Consider the following 18658-nt stretch of genomic DNA (forward strand, 5'->3'; position numbering starts at 1 on the left):
GTTTGCCTGCACATTGTGTTGTCCAACAAACTAAATGTCATATTTTAGTGATGCAAATTGAAAGTATTTGTCATTTAACTGCAATCCCCCCTGGCCACAGACAATATTTTAATACATGCATCCACAGCATGAAAGCCAGGTGCACGGATGCAACTGCTACTGTATATGCAGGCTAGTTTTATGTTGCCCTGACTCTAAATGTAAACCGAATTGATGGGTGAGCGTTAAAATGCAGCACTGATGTGCAGGATATCTGAAAGGTGAGATGGAGGGATGATAAGAGCAAAAGTGTGAGCCCGTGTGTGGAATAGAAGGCTGTTTTGCCTCATCTGGACCTGTGTGTGTGTGTGCGTGTGTGCGTGCGTGCGTGCGTGCATGCATGCATGCGTGCGTGCGTGCGTGCGTGCGTATGCGCACGTGCATTTGTGAATGTGAGCAAACAGGGAGGAGATCACTGACCTTGGGGGACAAGTTATTCTACAATTTGAATGCACATAAACAGCATCCCAGGATGTAGTCAGTTGTACGATAGACAATCCCATAATAACACACATCAACACTAACAGCAGGGAGCCTCTACTTGAACACCACAAGGTTTTTTTTTTTAAATCATCAATCAAGCCTCATCAGACTCAACTCACTGAGTCAAACGCCTCCACGCTGCCCTGAAATCATGCATGAGTGCAGACGCGCACACACACACACTCCCTCAACCCTTAATTTGACACCTCCACAGTTCACCATCCACTAATCAAAAAGTCATGAAGTGACAGCATGGTGTGGAGACATGGGGAAAGCCTGAACACCCTCCCCTGGGCCCTCACACGCAGAGTTCAGGGCAGCTCGGTAAAAGGAGGATCTACACGCATGCACTCGCCAACACTTTTCATCACGTAGCTGAAATGCTCAATGAAACAACCCATCACTCCCTTGCTTTCCATCTCCCTTGTTTATCACGCTCTCTTTTTTCACACGTCGCTCTCGCTCACACAACTCCTGCCTGCATCCCACATGCCGTGCCCCCGCGCATTAAGACAGAGTCTGTGTTCACGCAGGTCTGAACAGGCTCCAAAGGCTCCCCAAACAGTCCTTATTCGAGATGAAGAGCACGTACAGATTGTCATTCAGCTTTTATGTTTGTCACTGTCGCTCTGTAGAACGCATAAGAATACGTGACAAGCACCACCCGTCTACCCTGCTCCCTCAAAAGTCCTTTCCTCTCCCATCCCTTGTGTCATCTCTGAGTGACACCAAGTGAGGAATGTGTGCATTTGGCTAAAAGCAACAAAATAAATGCAAATGAAGTTTCCATTAAGGATTGTCAAGCTGAATGTGGCTAATTCTGAGATAAAGCCTCTTTGTCACTGTTCGGATTTGACCTTTTTTTTTGGAAAAAGGTCAAATCCGAACAGCTGGAAGAGAAAACATGGGATATGAACTGAGTGGAAGCACAGGGAAATACTTTTCAAGGTGTCGCAACTCTTCCAGTGCAAGCCCCACCTCTCCAGTACCATCATAATATCCATCAGTGCTTATGGAAACCCGCTCAGATGGTGAAAAAAGAAAAAAAAAAAGTCAGCCCATAAATAATGTTGATCTCTGAAACAGAGGAAGCTAAGATGCTCCGAGCACTTCACACTTTAGTTCCTTCACTATATTCCGTCTGTGCCCAAGGCGAGGAGATTTTCAGTGTAGAATATGCAATGAAACAGATTTTTTATTTTTTTATTTTTTGCTTCCTCAGCACAAGCCAAGGAGAGTTAAAATATGCATTTCAAACATATTTTATTTACATCTAGAGCAACAAAATCAAATCCCTTCTCTGTCACCCTGAAATCACACATTTTACTCACAATAGACCATCTTACATATGATGTCCTATAAAAGATGTAATATGGTTGTCATTATTAAGTCGCAATGTTTCAGATTTCTGCTGAGACAGGAGGGACCGATTCAAGGGGCTCATAAAAGCATTGATATTGGGATGGTTTTTACTGGAACTACTTTCTATAAACTCTTCTAAATGAACAGCTGTCAAGACAAGTGACCTTGAATATGAAAACTCCAGGCTGGCTGGACCCTATCAATATGGAATAAAAACTTTCTCCCCATCCTCGGTCTCACTTTTTCTGTCCACCCCGACTGCCTGATGAATGCCGAGGTGTATTTCAAAAGACTTCCTAGAGGCACGGGGAGCCATCTAAAAAAAAAAACCTGTGAGAGTGAAATCTCTTTCAGGGTTCAAAAGCCCTATGAAGACCAATTTAGCTTTGAAACATGGGGACGCTTTAGTATGAAAACCCAAAACTGCCTCATGTATGCTCACTTGGACGGGCATTGGGAGATGAAAGGGCAATGTGGATGAGCACACTGGTCCCTAACAGCGTACGTGTCTCTATCTGAAGAACCACAAGGAAGGAGACATGACCAGTGAATGTCAATGAGGGACTGAAGGATAAACAAAATGCTCTCAAGTGTAGCCAGGCCTCTTTTTTTAATGCAGATTCAAAGAAGCTGCTAGAGTGATAGACTGCTCGCTGCAAAAACTTTTTACATCTTTGAATATGGTTCTGCCCAGGTAACCCTTTTTTTGTTTTTTCTTTTCTACATGTCCCTTCATACTGCAGAACCTGCCAGCACAACCCCACCATCCTGTCAACCCAAAATTAAGTAATTTGGTTGGTAATATGTGCCTGCCACCACAGAAGCTGCTCTCCCTTAATTCATCCATTTAAAAACAAAAAAAAAAAGCACAACTACTCATTTATCAATCATCAATTTGGACAATGACACAATTTTTGTAATTTTGCTTATATACACTGCCACAATGGATTTGAAAACAAACAATGAAGCTGTGATTGCTGATCCTTCAGCTGATCCAATACGCTGCAGAGTACTGACGGGGAGCAGAAAGAGAGAGCATATTTCTCCCATACTGGCTTTTCTTCATTGATTCCAGAAATGAATTTAAAATCCTTCTCCTCACATACAAGGTCTTGAATAATCGGGCCCCATCTTATCTCAAAGACCTCATAGCACCATATCACCCCAATAGAGCGCTTCGCTCTCAGACTGCTGGCTTACTTGTGGTTCCTCGGATACTTAAAAGTAGAACGGGAGGCAGAGCCTTCAGCTTTCAGGCCCCTCTTCTGTGGAACCAGCTCCCAGTCTGGATTCAGGAGACAGACACCCTCTCTATTTTTAAGATTAGGCTTAAAACTTTCCTTTATGATAAAGCTTATAGTTAGGGCTGGATCAGGTGACCCTGAACCATCCCTTAGTTATGCTGCAATAGGCCTAGGCTGCTGGGGGTTTCCTATGATGCAGGAAGGAAGTGAAGAATTCACTATAAATTACTGTTTAATGATAAATTTGTGTTACATGATACGCAGAATATGCAATCTCAAAACCATCAGCTTTCACACTAATTTAGCTTTTTAACTCATCTTTTTTCCCCTACGTATTTAAAATTGTAAACAAAGAATGACACAACAGGAAGCTTTGACACAGATACACAATATCTGGATAATTTGTCTACACGGGAAGCCCCAAAAATTGGCAGCTGCCCACAGAGCGTTCCTGTGTAACAGATTAATTTTAAAGTATCCCAAGTTGCCGGTGAAGCCTGGTTGCAAGCTTGAGAGAGCTCAGTTTTGATTTTTAGATTCATTTATCTCCCCAACATCTTGAAGCATTAATGTTAATTTCTGGATGTGTATTTGACTTTACTGGCGTAAAGCACATCTTGTGATGTTCCTTTTAATATGACAAATTCAAATTTTGGATAATCTGTTTATTTAGTGTATCACTTTACATAAGCCTGGGAAATGTGTCAAATTCAGCCTAAGAGGCCGCTGACACATTTCAAGGAAATCCACATAGAGCTGTAGCTGTTGAGGGGCAATTCAAAATTGCATGAGATCCCAAATTTATGCTGTTCACGCACGCAAGTAGATATTTTAGAGCAGATGGTAGCAACACATCTATAACAGACAAAAAACACTCAAGCTGATTAACATGATGTGCTAGCAGCCAAATTCTAACCGATGCCGTGATTTTATCCTTCAGGTCCAAAGACAAAATGAGAACATTTAAGGGAAATCTCTAAGGTTGTGTGGAAAGCCTTGAGCAGTGGAGAATCTTCACTGATGTGCAGATGCCTCCTACGTACTGGGAGAAGCACTATGTGCAGTTGCGAATTGAAGTTCGGCTGGCAGGGGAGTCGAGGTGCACGATGAGGAGCAGTGGGCTCGAAAACACAGAGGAGAAACACAGAAGAGTGGGTTTGGGAAGTCATTACGAGTTTATCTTCGCCTGCTGACAGAAACAGTCAATTATCACTGTCATTAGAACATAGTAATTGTACCAGCGCAGTGTAGAAACAGGCTGGAAATGTTCTCAGCTCAATTGGACACTTCACTTTAATTTGAAATTCTAACTGCGACTTCACTGTAGCGAAGAAAATGTCCCCAGGTATTTTGTTTTTTCAAACACTCTCCGTGTAGTTGGATATAATCTGGCGCAGACACTGAAATTATCTCTGAGGATTTGTTTGTACTACTTTTAGCAGTGTTACTGAATTTATTTCTCAGGGGAGCTGGTGTATTTTCCGTATGAATCCATGTACCCGCAAGTGAGAGTGAGGCTCCATACATGATGGGTTTAACACAGGTCTTATTAGGGAAAAGGAAAAAAGGTCAACAGGTAACTGGTATAAACAGTCCTATTTGACCTCAACTCAAAGTTAAACATTTCATTATGGTGTAGCAGTTGCCTTATAGTCACTGTATACAGGAAAGCTCCCGGGCTGGAGACCAGGAGGAGACACAGACCCAGCCTCAGGTGGTCACAAGCTAGTCTACTCCCAGTACTGGTTCCAAGCCCAAATAAATTTGGTGTGTGTGTGTGTGTGTGTGTGTGTGTGTGTGTGTGTGTGTGTGTGTGATGTTACATGAGGAAGGGAATCCGGCATCAACACGGTGCCAAAACAAACATGCCAATCCATCCGCTGAAATGACCCCAAAGGAAATAAGAGAGCAAACAAAAGTGCCAATAATCATATTGTATTTTAAATCCTGCTTAAATATGTAGCACTTCACATTCTGCGCTACATTTCACATAAAAAAAAAATATATATATATATATATATATATACACACACCAGATTAGTTTCCCACATGTGGCCATGTTTAGCAGTGTTAGCAGAAGCAGCCTTCTTTCCTTGCTGTCTTTCATGCTTGTGCTCTTTACTCTAACACAGCCCACATACAGCTGTTCATTTTCTACATCAAAATGCTGCAGAACCGTGCGCGCCGTCATCCGTTTTTCCACCGTGCTTTCTTACACCTTCCCCTCAGAGAGAGATCGGTGCTGCTATCTGCATAACATCTTAGAACTCAGTTACATTTTACATTAATAAAATATGAATAATTAACTTACTAGACTAGTGAGGGTAGCACATCCAGTAAACACTGAGCATTTCTGCCCTTCAGGATCATAAATTCAACACTCTAGTACGACCAGTAAAGATAATGGCACATGATTATAATGTCTGAGCAGTTCACGTGGTTAAGTAAGATTATAAAATCAAAAGTCAATCAAAAATCAAAAGTCCAATAATAATTTTACAGTTTATAGGATTCTTAGATTGGAGCTCTGCATAACTCCTCAGTCCATCCTCTGTCTGAAGCAATCAGTTTCAGGTTTTCAACCTTTAAGGCTACCCTGATTGGCTGCCCCTCGCTAAGAGGAGGTTTGAGCTGTGGGTGGGTGGGGCTCACAGACAGAGCTGTGTGCTTAAGATGGTCATATTTAAAAATATCCACACTCAAGCTTTTGACTTCCAGTGATTACCTGTACAACATCAAACTTTGGCCATGTTTGTTTTTTAGCAGCACATATGACAGCAAAGCATAACGGAACCCTTTAAAGAAACAATCACACAAAAAGCTTGATTTAACAGGAACCTATGTGATGAGGACTTTTTAGAAATAATGGCTTTTTCACGAGCAAAATTACAGGAGGGAGATTAGGTTGTTGCACAAGAAAAAAAAAAAAAAGGAAAAAAAACTTGAAATGAGCCTGCGTTGACGCTGGCAACTTGCATTGGTGCTCAACTAGAAAAATTCTGAAAACGTATCAAGACAATTAATTGCGTGGGTGTAAATTTCTATGCACACACACAAAAACCGCACAGCAGACACTGTGGCGTCTGGAGAGTAGAGATAGGGCTGTCTCCATCAGCCTCTCCACCTACCCAGAGGACCTAATCAGTCAGTGAATACACGTAAAATGGAGGCTGTCATCTACCTCCAGTCCAACAGACTCCCTGCTGACACTTTTCTCCCACTGCCAGCCCCCAGAGAGCAAAAAAAGATTGATCTTTCCCTAAACCTCCATCCTCAACTAAGATATGCTACATCATATTTTCTCAGCTGCTGTGTTTCTGAGTCTTGTTAGGTCTCATCTTCATAGGTGGATCTAACAGCTCATATGCGTATTTCTGTTTTTTGTGTTTTCCATTTCAATTTCATCTCAAAAACTGATAAAACTACCTAAGTGTATCCTCTTCCTGCTTTATCTCCAGCTCACTTCAGTCCTTCCTGACATGTGCCAGAGAGAGATGAAAATCATGGTAATGGAAGCCACTGTGATCCTGACGCTGGACAGAACGATTCATCGTCGCAACAACCCTAAACTCAGCCGCAGTGCAGCTCGTAATTGGTCGTGAGTGGGAAAAGTGCGTGCACCTGGACGCGTGCACGCTGATATGGGCCTGCACCAATAGTGCGACTGTAAAAACCAGAATCTATGCTGGCATTTTTTAGGTTCTTCTCTCCATCCAATCAGCCTACACCGGAACGCCAAAACTATAAAGGGAAGCTAAGTCTGTGTTATCCTGCTTTCCGCAGTCACTCATAAAGTGGATTATTATCACACACTTTTGTGTTCACAGTTGTTTCTCTTGTCATACATCTGAAAAAGCGCGGGGTAATGACTCATTCGCGGCTGGAAACTGGGACTTGTTATCCACATTATAATTCTTGCAGCGAGCATCCTCATCCTCGGGAAGATGTCTGTCAACGTGCGGTTCAAAGATAACTGTAATGCATGACAGGCTATACAGAAATGTAAAATACAGCACTGGATACTTGACTTAATACTATTCCTACACAGCATCTAGCTCTGTTTGAAGAGACATGAATTTTTAAAACAGTCACTCAATCCAAACCACAACAGATGAATGCAGTTTGCAGATTAAAGCAAGGCTGCACCTACAGGTGTAGTGGATGTCAGGTGAAAACAGGACAGCAGTAAAATTACCACCCTGTGGTTACATGTCTCTGTCAACCAGTCAAATTGCAGTTTAGATCCATATCAGTCGAGAATCTTTTAATATATGCAATAAGTAGAGGCTGAAGGAATTCAGCTGGCGGGAAAAACAATTCCTTTGTCACCTCTCTGTCTCTGGGTACCAAGTCAGTATCTGACCAAATACAAAATACGGTTCTTTGAGTTATGCCACTGAATTTTTTAAAAAATCATACAAAAAAAAAAACTGCACAAAAGTTTGACCTAATAAACAAACTCTTTACTGTGTTACAGTTGTTGCCCAAGCAGATGCATGGAAACGTTTAATTGCTACGTTTTTTTTTTCTCATATATTTTTTAAAAATTCAGATTCAGCCACTTGGTGTGAACATACTCAAGACGCGTATGTACGCACTCTCAAATAAACACTAAAAAATTTAAGAGGAAAAACAGTGACATGTTTCTTTTTTGGAGTTCGTCTGAGATTTTTTGTTTGTTTGTTTGTTTGTTTGTTTGTCTTATTTTGTTTCTGAGATTTATCAGTGTACATTTTATATGGAGCTTTAAAACTGGTGCAGCCACTGTGGAGCTGCAAAATGGGTGAGTGCTAGTGTGTGAATACCAGTGGGTGTGTAGAAGCAGTTGAGAGGTGGAGGACTGAAAGGATAATAAAGAGAAAATGGAGGACTGTGAGTGGTAGTAAAGGCAGTAAAAAGAAAGGACAGGAGGGTGATTCAGTGACTCAGAGAGCTGACAAAGAAAGCAAGACAAAGGTGAAAGAGGTGAGGGAAAGAAAGGGAAGCAGTAGAGTTCATCAGGTAGATATATTGAATGAATAAAATGAACACATAACCCTGAGTGAACAGCTGGGAAGCTTGTGGGTGTTAGTGGTTAGACCTGAGCTGATTGGGCCATATCTATGCACATAGTAGGAAGCAGACCGCTATTTGTTTCTCCTCGATTTTATTTGCTTTGTGTGTTTATTTTAATCAGGGTGAGGTTAATATATATTTAAAAAGAGAAAAGGAAGAAGTTCAAAGCATCTGAGAAGGACTTACATGCTCTCTTGTGACCTAATTACTCTTAGCAAAAGTTAAAAAAATTATATATATATATATATATATATATATATATATATATATATATATATATATATATATACTCCCTTTTATTTTTTCTCACATTTAAGGCTCATTAATATTACATAGAATAAACACAATTACATTGTAGTAGTTTGCACATTCCCCTTCCAAGCAAAAAGCACCAGTTTGATCCCAGGAGGAGACACAAATCCCTTTGTGGTTGTGTTAGGAAGGACTCTGGAACTTTAATAAAATCAAACATGCGGTGCTTCCCGCAGTGGTGACCCCTTGTAAATAAAGGAGCGGCGGAAAGTAACTTTTATAGCAAAAGTACGGTAGAAATCATTTATGTGTCAGAAATCAGTGTGCAGGCTGTGTAAATGCATGCAAACAAATTGTGAAATGTAAACTTCAGGTGGCTACTGAAACAATCCTCATGCATTCATTTGAGTACTCTTGCTAATCAGAGACACCAGGAGATCAAGTGTGCAAGTACCAAGCATTACATATAAATGTGGTTAGGAAGTAAGAAACCTAGAAAGGAAAGGTCATGAGCAGAAAACTATGGATGCATCTTGCAAACAAAGAGCCAAGCTTGCTAGTATTAGCTAGAAACTGATGACCCCACTAGATATAAAGGCACTTCTGGCAGCTTTGTGTCTCTTTCTGGTCTCAAACTGGGGCTCTTTTGCATGTAAGGCATATGTACTAACCACTACACCATGGAGCCACAATAACTGATAACTCCACCGTCTTGTCCAAATATGGTCAACATTCATAAACCAAAAGCTGAGGCTGCGGCACTGGGCCTCACAAAGCAAAGATTAACCTCAAAACAGCTACGTCTCTTAGAAACACTTTATGAATACCTATCATATTACGTTTAATATTTCAACAGCACCTTAACTACAGGACTCCTTGTCAGTGGTCTGAACAAAAGCTGAATGTACTGAGGTCTGTGATGGTAAAAAGTATTTAACAGAGATTAAACTGCCAAAGCGTTACTCGAGCCACACAGTCAATGTGAGACTTTGTCAAAACATGATGCAATCTTGCCTTAAAGGACTAAAGAATGCCTGCTTATCTTTAAGGAAAAAGATATGATATGCAGTTTTTAAAATTGCTCAAATCAGATAATATCCTTTTCATTATAAAGCTACTATATATATATATATATATATATATATATATATATATATATATATATATATATATATATATATATATATATATATATATATATATATATGCATTCCTTTGAAGTTTTTCATTTTATTTACCTAAGTCACTGATGTACTACACATAAAAGAGTCATTCAAAGTAAATCTCGCTAACCATGGCAACCTCAGTGCCCTATTATGCTTCATCCCAACTGAGTGTCTTTATCCGTGTTTGGCTGACATCCATTTCACGTTATGAAAACATAGCTGACTTGTGATTATTCACAATATGTAAAGACGTCAACTTAACTGCAAGTACAACAAAGTGTCTCCGACAACGCCACAAAGAGCTATCCGTGCAATGATGATGCAATCATCCTTTTAAAGCCATCATGTCTCCGGGGGTGTGATGCACCCCCCCTATCAAAAAACAGATTAAAATTTTTTTTTAAAAAAAAAGGGATTAAAGAATCTGCCAACACCCCTAAATCCTTCAAAGGGCGTCCGACTCTATCAAAGGATGAGTACTATTAAATATGAGGCGACACATATGACACGTGAAGAGTGTTGGTGTTCAGTTTATAATTTCTGCTACTGTGAGGAGGGGGAATGAGATTTCAGTGAAGCGTGATATCACAGCAAAGCAGTAAGTGGCTTCTGTCATCTTTATGTGCCACAGTCACCTACAGGTGAGACCGAGAGAGAGGAACAGAGGTGAAATACTGATGCATCTTGCCTCATGTGCATACACGGAGGTCAGAAAGGGAAAAACAAACAAAGAGGCTCCGAGACAGTGAGAGGCCAAAGTGAATTCTCCATTTTCTCATTTGGGGGTTTCCCTGTTAGGCGGCAGCGAGGTGGGGCTCACCTCAAGCGATTCTTAAAGAGGGCCGAGTTCAAAGCGTGCCGGTGGGAGGAGAGATGGCTGCGTGGGAGAACAGCAGACAGTTAAGATGGGATTTCTCATTACTCGCGTCTCGCTCTGTGTCCTGGCTATCACCGCTGTATACCGCTCGCTCCTTCTCTGCCCTATAATCCCCCCCCCCTCCTTTTCTCTTGCACAGACTCAAACTGAATACATAAGATTGCGCCCCACTAGGCCACATTCCCAGTCTCTTTCATCTGAGCCTTGCTTGTGTTTCCACAGTATCTGACTGTGCACACACAGGCTAAAACACACAGACAGGCTGGATGACAAAGCAAGAGCAAAGAGGGAACACAAGGCAGAAGGATGTTACCGTGTGTACATGAATGAGAGCTCAGAGCTGGGCGATATGAAAAATAATAAATGTATTATATATTATATTTTAATAATGGCTTACAGTGCTTAATATATATACAAGACTACACAGTATAAAGACATTCAATTCAACAGTGTGCATAGAAAGGGGATTTTTATTTATTTATTTTATTTCTCCACATACAGTCATTTGTAAAATGATTCTCTGCTCAGCTGAGTGGTATGAAATAGTGTAAGGCTTTTATTGGATTCTATAGTGATTTCCTTCAGCTTGATTAAATATGTGTTCTTCATATCTTACTGTGTCTTGCCCTTCACCGAATCCTAATACCGTTTCACTTTGTGCGTATAAATAAATGTTTAAAATGCCGGGCACAGGGTCAATAGGAGCAACGAGGTAAAGCTGGCGAGCGTAGCGCTGTCGCCGCTGTGTGGAAAGTGTGCTGCTCATTCTTTCCTCGGGAAGAATGAGCAGCATGTCTCCTAGCAATCAATCCCAGATATTACCCTGGTATTTGTCAGATATGCTCCCCGCCACGCCAGCCATCCGTGACTCATTCCGTCATTACATCGGAGAGGTCACGCCCACTCCACCCCTGCCCGCGCCGTCGTTCCAGGGTCTGATGGCGGCCTAATGGCCTGCTCTCTCTACACTGCAATTAACCTTTTTATTGGCCACCTGCCAGACAGCTGGAGATACAGCAGTGCGTGTGCGTACGTGCTTATGTAAGTACAACCATAAATGTATGTGTGTTTATACGCACATGCACAGCGGCCGAAGCTTTTAACTCCATAAATTTCCATGTGAACAGCGAGTCCCCGAGCACGCATGTGCGCCTATAAAAGCTGACAGATTTCACCTGCTACTCTCTTCAAATAGAAATTGATTGAATCTAACATCCCATCATGTTTGACCCAGGCAGATCCCACTGGCTGTGATGCTGTCTCAAAGCGGAAACATATCTTGGAACAAGAACTGAGCAAGTCCCCTTTGCATTATATGTGAACGCAGAGGGGAGATTTTATTTGTACTCCAGAAGCACCTATCTCCCACTCCTGCAGCTGCTGGATTACCAATAAATGGCAGCTGTAGAAATGATTCCACTGTCTATGTTATGTCATTAAGATGACATATTTGCAAGTTTGATCAAATCTGTGCCACTAACACCAAAGATCTCATAGTTAAAGCTACTATGTGGAGTTTTACTTATAGTAGCATAGACCGCTAAGCTTTTTGTGTGAGAAAGGAAAGATCTTTTCACTCTCTCCACACTGCCTCATTACTCTGTAATTCAAAAAGGCATGGAAAGAAACAGAATCGCAGGCGGACAGTAACTTTACACAGGCGCTCGATATCTGAGAGGCTTACTATACCATTGTCAGCAAGAGGTCTCTGTCGAGTGTCTTTAAAAATCTGGCAGAGCACGGCTGAGCAGAAAGCACACAGTAAATGCATTCTGTGGCTCCTGCAGCTGCAAATTGAATTTTGGGGCATGACTTGACTCAAAACACCTAATAATCCCACGTCACTTGCTGTTCCCGAGCTGAACAAGGTCACACTGTAGAGCAGGTAATGAAAAAAAGACCCTTTTACAAGCATTTATCCAGTAGGGAAATACATTCAGGCTCCGGCGAGGTGAAGGAATTTAAAGAAAAGAAAGCACAAATGACTGAGCAACTGAAGGACAGAAAACAGAATAAGAAAAAGCAACCACAAAACCCCTTTGCGGATACAGACGCTGCATCTGTGCACGTGCAGCATGTGGGGGAAAAGACTGACAGGCTGAAGGTTTTTCTTTAAAAGTCATTTCACAAACAGCTTTTGTTTCTCGTGGTGTCTCATTAGCCCTGACAAAAAGGTAAAGCCCGGATTATCTAAACCCCATCGCCTCGTTTGTCAATCAGCTTTTGACTGTACACTTTCACTCAGTCTCATCAGCCAGCACAAGTGGCTGATGAGCATGCGTTGGAGTTCAGTGGGTCTGTAAAGCATTTGCTGGTAAACAGCTCTTCCCATAATCTCACAGTGACTTTTGAATGGTCGGCAGCTCGATAACTCTAATCGGTTATAAATCATAAAATTAAGTTGAATTGGATTGTATGATACGGTAAAACATTATCAGTTAACCAGGCTGATAAATCCGGCAGCCGTTACCTGCTACAGCAAGGCGTGCTGTGCGGCTGGATATGGATCCCAGGTTCTCGATGGTGGCAACACACTGGTAGGTTCCCTCGTCTGGCTTATTATGTTTCGAGTGGACAACATGGGAGAAGAACAGCGTGCCATCGGGCAGTATTTTTCTCCTCTCGTCTGAAACCAGGCTCATGAAGGTGCCGTCTTTCTTCCACTCGATGCGTGCCGGCGTGGCTGCATCGCTGTGTGCAGAGCAGTTGAGGAAAGCGGAGTTCCCCCGTATGGCCAGTGTGTCCTGGGGCTCCACTGTGAACCAGAAGGGGCTGAAGGGCTGCGCTCCTGAACCTGAAGAGCAACAGAGGGAAGAACAAAGAGGTCAACAAAGATCGTAGCTAGTTGATCCACAGACACACATTTGTAATGTCTTAGATCAGGCCCTATTTGCCCAGAGCAGTAATGAACAATAACTGAAATTCCTGCCAATCTCCAGAAACTGATTTGTTTCATGGCAACTGCTCGGTGGGCAATCTGCCTAAAAGACGACACCACAATTTTTGAGCAGAATCGTGATCCAGTATCCAATTCTGGACTCACAGATGTGATTGCCTGGTTACAAAGTCTGGCAATTTGAGTCAGTGCTCATAAATCTCTATATCTTGTTTTAACTCTAATTTTATTCTGAAAGTTCCTACAGGAAGTGGTGATTCACATCCATCAGTTTGATGCTTTTTTTCAGGAGGCTGGTTGAGGTCGCTCGCCTCCATTCTTCATCCATCAAACTATGTCACAACTAGTCAGACTTTCGCTCAAATGTAACATTACTGCAGCTGATACCAATGCAGTAATTCTGATATGATGCCAGCATGGGTCTTATTTCCATAAGGTCATACAAACTTAAAGCATGATTCAAATTCTGATATTTGAAATGATTCAACATGAATTATTCTATCACTAAACTTCAAGCCAAGTGTAACTACTATCAAAGATCGGGTGGAAAATGGATTTAGGATGGGAGAGGATTGATAAAAGGTGTAAAATGCTTGCAATCACTTCAAAGTACTGAGTACCAGCTGCCTTTTCAGTTCAGCCACACTATGTTCTAAGACATCACTGACAGCAATGGCATATTTCAATGCTCGCTCTAAAAATGAAAGAACACTGCAGGACTCCAAGTGCCCGAAACACTGAATAAAGTGTTCCCGAACCAAAACAGCTTTTTGTTCATTCTATCTTTTCAGCCTGTGTACCTCGGCCCATTCCGGAGCCTCGGAGAGGCTTTTTATTATGAAACCACAAGCCTCACTGGAATTGGGCAAGAGGAACTGACAAATTTAACCCAGTCTAGCGTCGCTGGCAAGTTAATATCACGTCTTGCTTTATCATAAGTACAGTGCACAGTGGAGGAGTAAACACTTTGGAACATGGTTGCCATTTCCTTTCCTCTAGCAGAAATAGTAACATCACATTGACGTGAACAGTGCCAAAGTGAGAGTAAGTAAAATTGCTTTGCATTCACCTCATCCATTATTCAAGCACTCCCACTGTAAGAGTCACACAGTGGTATTGTTTAGATAAATAACACCAATTATCAGTTCTGCAGGGATGGGGCAGAGCTTGAAAAATAATTAAAGAGGTATGAAGGTATTTTAATAATTCAACGAATGGAGTGAAATAAGTGGCTGAGTGTTAAATGCAGTTTAAAATATGCCTGCTCTCTTCCAAGGAAATGGCATGTCTCCAGGGGAGAGGGAGCGCAAGAATGAGGTAGAAAAAAGATGAAGGCAGAAAATGAGAGAGTAGTGTGAGAGCAAAAGTGGGATCCTGTGTCAATAGTTCAGCTATTTAACTACTAGAAGGTAATTTCTCTACCTTGTGGCTCCAAGTCCCTAGTGTGAGATCTAGGGAGAAGTAATATAATGCACGGTCCATTATGGTGGCAATATGAATGCTTGTCCTCTGTGCACTTAGTACTCGTGAAAGCACAAACAATTACAGCAGAATGCCGTGGAAAGTGACTGAACTAAAGAGAAATAGATGTAAATAAATGGAAGGCAACATTTTCCCACTAAACTAAGCAATCAGACCCCCCACACACACACTAATTCACTGATGAGGAGACTAGAATACTGAAAAGGAAGTAAGTCTGTCTCAGTGTACAGCAAGGACTTTGGACAATGTGAATTAGGCTTGATAGATGAGCACAGTCCCTTTAGAAACATCTCTGATAGCTGCTACTTTATACATATTCCCATATGAGTGTTATGGTGCCATTTCACTGCAGTTACAGAGTGAATGCAAGTAAAGAAAACTGTATTAGTCCTAGTAATGCACAGAGAGCGCAAGGGCTCAAAACATTTTGAAAATCCCCCCCAGGCAGAAGTGGAAGTGAAATTCAAGAGAATAAACAGCAGTAATGAATAAAATATAAAATGTTCTAAGCAGCCCGAAACATTTTAACTGTAACTCTTAGGAGCAAGTGAGTGGCTTCTAATTAGACTGAAGCAAGTAGCTAATTTCAGGAAAATCAATAAATTCACAGCGAGCCTGCTTACATATTGGGCAGAATCTGACAACACTAGCAAATGTGTTTTACTCATAGGACAGATGGAGAGAGACTAGAGTGGGGTAGCAGTGGGGGGAATTCGTCACTCCAGCAGACCAAAAGCACCATGGCATGCTTAATCATCTCTGCATTACACTGCTGGAACAGTGGGTGTGTGGGTTTGGGCAGAGCTTCTGAGCCCAGGCTTGGATTCCTTCCAGTCAAAAGAGCATCTTCAGCTGCTCTCTATCAGAAGGAAAAACTGAATGGGCTTGAAGGTCTGACAGCATCCTATCAGAGTCAAAGCAGCCGCCTTCAGCAGCTTTTCATCCCAATCGTAGAAACAGTAGGGGAGGGCTTAGCTTCGGCTTCACTGTCGAGAAAATGGCGAACCATCTGCTTCTTTCAGCTGCAGACACAACATCCAGTGTCAGCAGAGCAGGGCAGGGGAATAACACCGGATTGGAGATCGGGATAAACCAGGAGTGTAAGGAAGTTCGTGGCAGGCAATCGGTTCTTTGGCGACGTCCAAATAATATTCCACCAGAATCTTTATTCACAAAAACTCTGTTTCTACCACAAATCAAACTGCAGACAAACACACAAACCAGCACGAGATTCCAAAACAAAGACATTAGCGGCCAAAGTTCAAACTCTGAATTTCATGGAAAGGTGGGACGGAGTAATCAATGCTGAACCCACTGAACAAATATTTTGATAAAAAGGGACAGCGGTATTCCAAACTGCTGACCGCATTTCATATTTCCGTCTTTGTAGAAAAACACAAGAATCATAAAAGAACAATGTGCACTTCCATCCAGCATCAATATTTTACTAGATTTTTCCACTTGTGCTTGCATCCAACAGCAGCCTCTGCTGAACAGCCGCTGTACTGTTGTTTGGTGAATTTGTGAAAAAAAAACAAAAAAACAATAAACTCTTAAACATCCAGCACGTTTGTCTTTCGTGTCCATCTGATAAGTCAGAGAGTTGCAGAGTGTCTACTCAGGTCTGCATGTGCATACTGCCTCATCTGCAGCTGCACAGGCTGAGAGGGAGGAGCAATCAAAGCCAGAGAGCAAGTAGAAGCAGCAACCGATAGAGATCAACTCAGAATAAAGACAGATTCTCTCAGCTAAAAGGAACATGGGGATGGGTAAGATCCTCTAAACATACATCATCAATTCTTTTAAACTGCATAAAATGAAAGGGAATTTGATTTCTTGCGAAACTGTTTAGAATTAGCACGCGTGCCCGTTATCAGTTCTGATCACAGCAGAAATGGAGTTGGATAAAGGGAAACGTCAGCTTTCACAATTCTGGAAATACTTCACAACGTCTGGTATGACAGAAGATGAGCCGGGGCCAAGCACTTTAACACACTATACTATAAAAGTACATGGTCATGTGTTATTAATTAAAAATACAGTTTGTGTAAGTTAGCAACTCGAGTAATGAAATATTGTTTTATGCTATAAGATGTGTATAAAATGTGTCTCATAACATTTCCCTTTTTGTTTTTAGATAACAGCAGTTTCACTGCCAATCAATCTTCTGGACTGGAAGCAGCTTCCACACATCTCCAGAAAGCCTCCATTGTCATCTACTGTGTGATATTTATAGTTGGAACTCTGGGCAATGGCGTGGTCATCTATGTGACGGGTTTCAAAATGAAGAAGACGGTCAACTCAGTTTGGTTTCTCAACCTGGCCGTAGCTGACTTCCTCTTCACAACCTTCCTGATTTTCTATATCATTTCTCTCTCTCAGAGTCTCCAGTGGCCTTTTGGAGCATTCATGTGCAAGCTCAACAACTTTGTGAGCGTAGTCAACATGTTTGCCAGTATCTTCACTTTGACAGCCATGAGTCTGGATCGCTGTTTGTCCATCTGGATGGTGGTGTGGGCACACAACAAACGCACAATCTGCAAAGCCCAGCTCATATCAGCTGGTATCTGGGTGATCGCTGGGGTCTGCAGCACTCCTTATGCCACTTTTCGCACAGTTTCAGAGAGCAATGGGGAAAGACACTGTGGTTATTCTATGCCACATGAGCAAAAACTGAGCCTCCACATTTTCCGCTTTGTTATGGGCTTTGTGATCCCATTCCTGGTAATAGTGGTGTCTTATGTGGCCATAGGTATCCGTGCAATGAGCGCGCCAAGAACAAGGAAACGAAGATCTCGCCGAATCATTTCCGCCATCATTTTTGCGTTCTTCATCTGCTGGTTGCCCTTTCATGTTTTCAATTTTATAGAATTAAAGGCTAATAACCCAGACCTCAAGGACATTGTTCGAACTATTGGTTCCCTGATTGTGAGTCTGGCTTTTCTGAACAGCTGTCTGAACCCCATCCTCTACGTTTTCATGTGTGAAGAATTCCAGAAGAAGCTTCGCCAGTCCATATGTTTTGTGCTAGAGAGCGCCCTGGCAGAGGACCATTTGTCATTTGCATCCACTCGCTCCATGTCATCACGCTTTTCAAAGACTTCCCGAAGCTCAGACGCTGCTGCAACTTTAGAGAGGATCGACGCAGCCATTTATGAAAACATTCCAGAAAGCAAAGTGGTCATCACTGAAGAGACACCAGTCAGTGAAGATAGAGAGAAGGGGAAGACACAGCAAAGGGTCACGGTTTGGACTTGAACCCAGGCCGCTGCACTCTGGCTAGGTGGCCTATGGCCTGCTCACCCACTGAGCTAACGGTGCCCATGAATCAATTTTTTTACGCAAAATTTTCCTCGCTGCAATACTAAGAAAGAGAAGTTATATCTAATTATCTAATGTTAATGAAAACCTACATGGCTGTGCTGCAGCTCTGTATTGTAATTATTAAGGTCTAAAAAAAAAACAACTGCCATATATGAAGTTTATTTTTTGCTTGTCTTCTTTGTTTTAACATTCATCCTGTCATTTCCCAAGACCTGGATTTTCACCATTAAATTTCATTTTAAATCACTTTCAAAAAAAAGAAAAAAGAATCATAAAAGAAGTTTCACATAATGCTGGCTGCAAAGTGTAGCCAGCGTATAAGCGCCTCTCCTCTACAAAACAACTAAAAATAACCCACTCAAAGCAAATTTATCTCTTTCAAACTTCTTTCAAACCCCCTCAGATTATTTATAGAAAATGAGGCAAAATGTATGAAAGCACAGGGAACAAAATCTATATTTCACCAATTTAATGGGTC

General features: G+C 41.8%; 2 protein-coding genes across 3 annotated transcripts in view; one reads left to right on the top strand and one right to left on the bottom strand.

Moving 5' to 3' along the window:
* The window catches only part of neo1a (neogenin 1a), a 157422-nt gene that overhangs the window by 88934 nt on the left and 49830 nt on the right, over positions 1–18658 (bottom strand). The window contains 1 exon segment of the mRNA XM_030724466.1: positions 12949–13272. Coding sequence (XP_030580326.1) covers positions 12949–13272 — 324 coding nt within the window.
* Positions 11391–18213, top strand: LOC115776712 (C3a anaphylatoxin chemotactic receptor-like). 2 transcript variants are annotated; one of them, XR_004019497.1, is made up of 2 exons: positions 11391–11519; positions 16994–17048. XR_004019497.1 is itself a non-coding variant. In XM_030724477.1 (2 exons), the coding sequence occupies exons 1-2, from the start codon at positions 16616–16618 to the stop codon at positions 18112–18114; spliced, it is 1131 nt and encodes a 376-aa protein (XP_030580337.1). In that variant the 5' UTR covers positions 16511–16615; the 3' UTR covers positions 18115–18213. The 2 variants fall into 2 exon arrangements, 1 of the variants encoding a protein (XP_030580337.1); XM_030724477.1 differs by lacking the exon at positions 11391–11519 and adding an exon at positions 16511–16625 and having other exon boundaries at positions 16994–18213.

The sequence above is a fragment of the Archocentrus centrarchus genome, chromosome 3, assembly GCF_007364275.1.
Source record: "Archocentrus centrarchus isolate MPI-CPG fArcCen1 chromosome 3, fArcCen1, whole genome shotgun sequence".
Taxonomy (NCBI): domain Eukaryota; kingdom Metazoa; phylum Chordata; class Actinopteri; order Cichliformes; family Cichlidae; genus Archocentrus; species Archocentrus centrarchus.